At 34.5% G+C, this 8,616-nt stretch overlaps 1 protein-coding gene across 1 annotated transcript; it reads right to left on the reverse strand.

Moving 5' to 3' along the window:
- Nucleotides 1-340: 340 nt before the first annotated feature.
- LOC132114256 (melanin-concentrating hormone receptor 2-like) lies at nt 341-4,713 on the reverse strand. The gene is made up of 2 exons (XM_059522367.1): nt 4,304-4,713; nt 341-1,569 (listed from the first exon to the last, which is right to left on the reverse strand). The coding sequence occupies exons 1-2, from the start codon at nt 4,702-4,704 to the stop codon at nt 942-944; spliced, it is 1,029 nt and encodes a 342-aa protein (XP_059378350.1). The 5' UTR covers nt 4,705-4,713; the 3' UTR covers nt 341-941.
- Between the last annotated feature and the right edge of the window lie 3,903 nt (nt 4,714-8,616).

The raw sequence follows: 8,616 nt of genomic DNA on the forward strand, positions 1-8,616 counted from the left end.
ATGCTCCTTTTGAAATTCTTTCATATCTGAAACACAAAAGGCACTTTTTTATCAGAGTTGTACTGATTTCTCAGCCATGGATTTTCAATGAACAAGCACTGAAGCTTTTAAGCTTCAAAAAGAGCATAAAGCATCATAATATTATCATGAAATAGTCTATATGACTCATGCACTATATTCCAAGCTTATGAAGCCATACTATAGCAAAATAAATCTTGTCCATGGATAATTTTGAGTCTGATCTGTTCTGTGAATCAGAAGATTCATTCACTAAACCAAACTGAATAATTCATTTTCAAACTGATTAAATGATCTGCTTGTAAAACTTTCACTCATTAAAAGTTTGTCCCTCATACAAAGAATATTGTATGACTTCAAAAATTGGAATACACAACAAGCTGCACTTTTATTATACTTTTAATAATATGTTTATATTTTTTGTTTGTCTGTTTGAAGCTTGAATCCCTCAGTCTATTTTCACTAAATTGCTTAAAAAAGAAAAAGAAAAAAAAAAGCATTTCTAACTGTGTTTTATGGCAAAAAATCACACAGCACAGCATGCCAGCTAATAAACGATGACCGAACTTTGTTTTTTTTGGTGAACCATTCAAAAAACTGATACATTAACAGTATACAATGAATAACAGATAAATTAACAGTAAACACTGAGTAAAAGAACATCATAATAACTTTTCATCATAACCACATAATCACATCATAATCACTTTTCCAGAGTGTGACACAAACCACAAACACAGTTGAGTGCTGATTCACTCCTTCATGTCTCCTGAAAGTTTACTGTGGCATTTCATTTCACAGTTTTCCCCTTTGAGAAACAGTCTACCATGCGACTGACACTCATGCAGCAAGTGTTGCAGTAGAGGCCTCCACTTTTCTCTTTGTTTTCCTCAGTTAGCACGTCTAGCAAGGCTCGACAGGTGTTAGATGACAGTACAGCGGTGGCTGGTGTCCGGGCTGACGCTAGACCCTCCGGTGGTCTTGGATGAGCTGATCTGGGAGCGCAGCTCTTTGTGATGGCAGAGGCGATCGCGGTAGTTTTGGGCAAACAACAGCAGCATTAGGGGGTTGATGCAGCTGTGAGAGTAGCTTAGGCAGATGCTGATGTTGTACGCGTACACAAAGGCGCTGGTTGGCTGCTGGATGCTGAGGTTGATCACCTGGATGACATGGTAAGGGGACCAGCAGACCAGGAACAGGGCGATCACCATCACAACTGTCTTGGTGGCCCGTTTGGCCCACACTGACTGCTTGCGTTTGACTCGCCGGATGGAGCGGAACACGTGGTATAGAGTCAGAGTGTAAAATGTAATTATTATAATGAGGGGGACGATGAAACCCAGTGTGGACTGGTAAAGCGTGTACCAGTACATATCCTGAGGCCCATCCAGGTTAATCATACAGATGTCCATGTCCTTTTTGGAGATGACTTTAGTGTATATCATGACTGGGATGCTCAGAAGGAAGCTGCCCACCCACACCATAATGTTAATGATGATGGTCCACTGAATGGTCCTCTTTTCGGATGTAGGATGTACAATTGCAACGTACCTGAAAAAAACAAAAAACAAACAAACAATGAATCATGTTATTAATGCCACCCAAGAGGAAAATGGCTTGCTCTTTCATAGTTTTCAAAACATTTTTTAAGAGATTTTAATTTTATTGCAAGGAGAAATTCAAATAGAAACAGTTCCTGATATACAATTTGACTATAGAGCTTTAATGAAAGCTCGGATAAATTGGCCTTTTATTTGTTTCATACTGAAATCTTACTGAAATTTAATCAATTTTCTTGTTTTCTGGGAGAAAAAGATCTTATTTTTAATATGAGATTTCAAGTAAATTTTAAATTTTTCTTTCAGGATTAAACTTTATTAAATCCACTAATCCAGGGATATTATTACATTCATGTAATACAGAGAGACATTGAAACTTTACTGTAGCATAAATGATTTTTTTATAAAATTGGATACAGATAATCTGAAGTAAAAATTATTTAAGGTTAAGGTTATATTTTGCCCAAATGGTCCAAAAAATTATTGCCTGCATCCATTTCCAGATGGATTCCAGTACACATATTATGTAACTACATAATATTTGGCTTACATATACTCTATTATTCAAAAGTTTGGGCCCAGTTAAGATTTTTACTGAATAAAAGTATTAATTTCTTTTTTAATTATATAATATATATATATATATATATATATATATATATATATATATATATATATATATCTTACTGATTTAAACTTTTGAATGGTAGTGTACATTTATGTACATTTATGTAAATATGCACTACATGGCTCTCCTCGCTGAGTCTGGTTCTTTGTAATGTAACTTCCTCATTCTAGCATGTTTCCTTGCTGCAGATGCCTTTCTCTTGCTCACTGGGGGCATTAAGGCACTATTTTACACAAAGCCACTTTGGAGCAATATTGTGAAATGAGCTATACAAATAAAGCTGACTTGTCTTGACTCTTGGAAAGCAAACAAGCTACTAGAGCTGCAAAACAGCACAGCAAGTGACAGCTTTCTAAGAAATGCATTTGCTGTGTTTTTTATTCTTCTATCAAATAAAAGACAAATAAAAGTGTATAAAATCAAAATATATGTACTTTACCCATGAACAGTCTAAACATCTTAACTTCATTTTGAAAATATTCTGCATACTTCAAGTATTACAGCTTTCATTTACTCTAGTCAGGCAACCATCTTTTTTTCTTGCTATTTCTTATAAAGGAAAGACAGTGTCTGGCTTCAATGTTTAATGTATTGCTCACAGTAGTAATAGTGATTTTAAGGTTGCCTTTTAAATAGAATGTGGTTTCATGTTGCTTAGTAAAAGACAATGAAAATGTGCAGCTAAGATGCTATATCTAAGTAACTCTAAGCATGTGACCCAGTAAAAAAAAAAAAAAATCTTTTGGGAATATAGCAATGACACTATATGAAAAAGTGTTATAGTGGAGCTTTATCACCTAATCATGCAGATGCCTTCTGGGGGACTCATATGTCTTTTCATTACCAACAACTAAGCAAAAACTCTCCTCTGCACTCTGTATTTTATGTGTATCCTTTGTATGTGGAGAGATATTGTGTGTTTTGTGTGCTATAAGTAAGATGGTTTTTCAAAGTCACACAATGTTGTTGCTGTAGTCCAGTCTTGCAGATAAAAAAATACAATAAAGATACAAAAGAGTTTGATACGACAGGCTTCATTTTTCAAGTCCATGCAGCATGGATCACATGGATGTGAGAGTTGCATTGATTTCACTCTCTTTTTTTTTCTTTGTATACATTCAATGAAACATCTAGATTAGAGTTTGATTAACAGTGATGAGCAACTGGGCTGTAATTTCATAAATTTGCTGAAAATACTATGTGCTCTGTAATTAGAGTTTGAATAAAGAAGTTTATCATTTTTAACCTCAAAGCTGATGCACTTCATAAGCACATTTATTATCTTGACTGTATTAGTTAAATCTGAAAGAAAACTGTCAAGAATATGACACAGGTCAAAAAAAGAAATTCAATATTTGTATTACAATTTATATTTTGCAAAAAGGAAGCATATTTTGGTAAGTGATTGTTTCACATTAAATGCAAAATACAAAAAAAGTCTAAATTCTTGATCAATATTAATACATATGTTGGGTTTTATTTGATGCCCATATTTATAAATATATATAAACATAAAACACATCTATGTATTGCAGCCATTTCAAGATTTTTATTAAAAATGACTGATTACAATAATGTGCATCTATAATAAAAAATATAGCACACTGAAATCTTTTGATTATAGACTTTGGAATGGTTGCGAAACTCAGCATAAAGTTATCTCTTCTGAAACTGCAGATGAGACTCGGCGAACAAGAAACATTCTTAGAATTGTGGCAAGGTTCTCTCAAGTTATGAACAAACCTTAACACAACTTTCGTTCAGCGTTATCTGGTCTTTAATAATATTCTCAAAACATTAACACAAAAACACTATTTATACATTGTTCATGGAACATTTCAGAAATGTTTTAATTGGACTTTTTTTAACAAAAATTTTGAATTTACAGAGCACTTTTAAAAATAACCTTTTTATGATCAAAATATTATGTCTGATGGGGAGGCGTGAGTTTATTTTTATATGTATTTATTTTCCATCGTAAAATAACGTAACATTAAGGCCTTCTTTGCAAGAGCGGAATATAGTATGCTATGAACACAGCAATAGGCCACTACTGCATTAATGTCGTTCTGACTTCCCAAATTCATGCAACTCTCACCTGTCAATGCAGAGTACAGTCACTATGCCCACTGTAGTAAACTGGTTGCTGACGTCGACCACCACCACAGCTTTACACATGAAGTGGCCAAAGACCCACTGTCTGTCCCTGACCAGCTGATGGATGTTGAACGGCATCACCAACAAGAAAAGCAGGTCTGCGATGGCCAGATTCAGCACGTAAATATCAGAGACCATCTTCTTCTTGCATGATGCCACAGCATAGATCACCAAACCGTTGGCCAGAACTCCAACTGAACACAGAATGCCGTAGATAGTGGGGAAGATGTGCATGAAAGACGCGATGTCAATAATGCTGTACGACGGGGTGGTTCGGTTCACACACGAAAAGTTGGAGGAATTTGCAAATTCGGAAGCGCAAAGAATATCTGAGGTGTTCATCTTAATAAATAAATATGGAATGCTGTCGTCTTATGGTTTTCGCACGCTTACGCAAGCTTTTACGCAGCGCTCTACTTCACATCCAAACCGTTTAAAGTTTTAAAAGCGTCCCTTGGGTGTCAGTTATCGCCCCGTTGTCATCTGCTTTGCTTTTCATTCAGTTTGCCGATGCTTCCTCGGTCTTTTGAGATACTGTTACATATAAATGCCCAAAGGCTGGAGCTTGTGTGCGTATTCTGCGAGTCTGTCTCCTTCAGCACGGCTGTTTGAAGAGATGCATATGTCTCCACCCTTTCAGAGTCCTCTCTCTAAACTCACCCATCACACTCAATATTTAAGAAAAAAGTTATTTTTAAGATTATTCATTTGTGCAGTCCATCACAGCAAGACGCTCCAAACTCCAGTGTTAACAATTCATCTCTTTATCTGCTGTTGCTACCTGTTGCATGCAGATATTATTAGACCTGTTATAGTTTAATCATTCACATTCAAGCAATACTGACAGATGCCTTTATCCAAAGTGAGTTCATACACTTTATAATTTAATGCAATACGCTGGAAATTTAACCCATTACCTAGGCGTTGTGAACACCATGTTATGCTGTTTAAGCTTATAGTCAGATTGGCTGTGCATTATGATGTATATTATGTTTTAAATTTGTATGGATTAACTGTTAAATTGATTAGCTGCCAAGCCTTTTATGGATTATGTTCTGTTATGTTCTATATTGTCATTTGTGCACACTTTAAAACTAAAAGTGTATACTCTCTGTACTTATCGATAAGTATCAGCACCACTGCATTCCTGTAAAAACAGTCACTCCGTGATCTTGTCTAGATTTGAGGGAACAGAGCACATCTTTAAATATTGGAAACTTCATTTCAACAGATTAAAAAGATAATATAAGGTGCTCATCTTCTCTACTGATGTCTGTAGACAGGACTGATGGCCCCTGGTGAGAAAAGATTACTCCAAAAAACTTTATAGCATGCATTTATGGATTGTGTTCAAACTGTCTCACAAATCATATGTATAACTGTGAATGCAAAAGAGCATTGCAGTAGTCCAGTATAGAGATGACCTGATAGGAATTATTATTAATTATAAAATAATGTGTATGCGTGTGTGTGTGTGTGTGAGTGGGTGAGTGAGTATGTTTATGGTTATGTCTCCATAAAATTAAACTGGCTGAAGAACACTTAATGGTTACTGTGGCTTAGCCTGAGGTTGATTGCATGTCTTGTGATTTGGATGGGTGACAAATGACCAAATGATCTTCAGTCACTCTGACATCTTTAGTCATGACCGTAGCCCTTGTAAAGAGAATCATAGAGCTCATCATATATCATAATTACTATATGCTTATATTATATTATGTACGGCATATTATAAATTTTTACTATTTACGGTGGATATGTTAAGTATACACACTTTTGTCACACAACGCATTGCAAAATGGTAATTTTTTATTGATTTAGAGTATGTACGAGTATAAGACTATATCATTAATGATTTGAGTAGCCTTGTGATGCTCCATCTCCCAAAGGGGTCCTTGTCTTAAAAGTTTTATAGACCCCTGTTATGACCTAAAGTATAACTTTCACTGTGACAAGGTCAGATGAAAAACAGAGCTGACCTTGGCATTATTGTAATGTGCCTGAAATGAATAATTCACTCAAATCAATGAGCTTCAAGGCGAAGGTGAAGGCTTTGTTCAAGGAGCAGCGTAATCATGGAAAACTCGTCAAAATCTCCAGCTCAACTGCCAATTTGGTGCGACTCATTACTTCACAGTTGGTTCATGCTTCTCTTTTCCAAGTCTGCTGATTATGGAAAGTAATTTGCAATTGTTGATACATGTGGATTCATTCATGTTAATAATTTATGTCCTCATTCATAGTAATCACAAAAAGAAGATTGGTTTATTCTGTGTTCCGGCAGAACTGAAAACTCCTTGTGTTCCTTTATATCGTTTCTGATAACCAAAGCAATTAAAACGGCGAATTTGCATTTCATTTCATAACATTTTTTAAATTGCAAAGCATAACCAATTTTTGACGACTGTCACAAAATGTAACATAAACTGCAAGATTCCTGGATGATACAGACTATTCAGATATCACTCTCAAAGGACTGAGGAATGCATGCTTTAAGGCAAATATTTCTCATCACAAAAAAAACAAAAATCTAAACAAAAAGATCACAGAGAAAATATGGACATGACACAAAGATGAATGACCCAAAGGGAAAGAATTAAATAGAGAGTATGGCTGTTTTTCTTTGTGGTCACATGCCTACAAAGATCATATGATGCCTTGTAGTACTGGAAGATGTTTGGCATGATAACAAGCCTCTATTTTTTATTTGAACCCTCTGTTTTCTTGACGCCTATCATGTCCAAAAATGGCAAACAAATAAGGCAGCTAACTGGGTTTTAAAGCAAGGTCGTTACGAATGAAATCATTCAATATCCAGCAGAGGGCGCTGAAGTGCAGCAGTCGCTACTGACATAAACTCCTTTCACAGTATAGAGTAAACAATTCACCTGCATTCTTGTCAGTTTTGATTAATCAGTAAAGCTGCCTTAGTTAAAATTGCCAGTGAACATCAACGTTTTAGACGGTTTCTTTAGCTTGACATGCTTCATTTTCCAGTTTCAATGCAAAACGTCTGTGGTGGTAAATACTAGAAATATAAGATTATAATAATTAATATAATATATAATATATTATAATAATTAAAAATAAAAAACGGGCACAAAAACACTTGGTAGTGAGCCTTTGAATCCCTGCTAGCATGCACTGTATGTAAATGTGTATGTAAACATACTCCCCGTGAGTCATAAAATATGCTTTCATCATGAAATATGAAACCATTTATCTTTGTTTCATCATCCCTGGGAAATCAATGGAAACTGAGATGGGGATTTTAGCTGAGCTGTCGGTGATGAATTTCACAATAAACCTCAACAATAATCTTGCTCTATGGTAACTGTCATTGATAAAGGACGAAGTGGAAAGTTTTTAAATTCAAAATAAATGCAAACATAATTATAAAAAGTCTATTGACTTTTATTCTGTAACATTTATGTAAATTAGATTTTGATCATTCTGTCTGTCATTGGGCTTAAGATATCATCTTTATGCTGCTTTTCACTTGAAGGTGCTTTTTTAATCAAGAGAGGAAGGTGTCTGTACAACCACTAATCAACGGGATTCAGAAAATATAAAGCGAGTCTGGGCCGAAATTATTTAATTGTATTGATTAAAAATGAATGGTTTGTTGTTTCAAAGGATGCAGCCAAGTTTAATCAATCTAATCATGCTAGTACTGATGGAAAGCTGAATAATAATACGATCTGACAGGATTTGTGGTTTCACATTAAAGCTTATGAGACGAACGCAGCAGAACAAAATCTTTAAACCTGTTCACTGTGCACACAAACGTACACAGCCTTTCATTTGTCATTGAGGTGATGCTTTTTATCCACACTGAAGTACAAATGTACTAGGTTCTAGGAGATTTGTCGCATTTTATTTTCAAAAGAACAACTCATTTAACAATTGTTCTCATTCTATTCATCAAACAATGATTCAACAACAAAGCATTTTAAAAGCAAAATCACATGAAACAATAGTAATTGATAGAATCAATAGAACTGCACAATAGAAACAAAGGTTAGTCAATAAATTTTGTATTCAAATATATTTGTATATATATATATATATATATATATATATATATATATATATATATATATATATATGCATTGCAATAAACTATATTGAATACCATAATATATTTTTTATTTCTTTGGACCAATTTATGTTTTCTATTTTTAAACATAATTTTATATAAACCACACTGAACAAATATTGTTGAATTACCACTGTGTATGAAATATGGTATAT

The sequence above is a fragment of the Carassius carassius genome, chromosome 33 (genome assembly GCF_963082965.1).
Source record: "Carassius carassius chromosome 33, fCarCar2.1, whole genome shotgun sequence".
In the NCBI taxonomy this organism is placed as follows: Eukaryota; Metazoa; Chordata; class Actinopteri; order Cypriniformes; family Cyprinidae; genus Carassius; species Carassius carassius.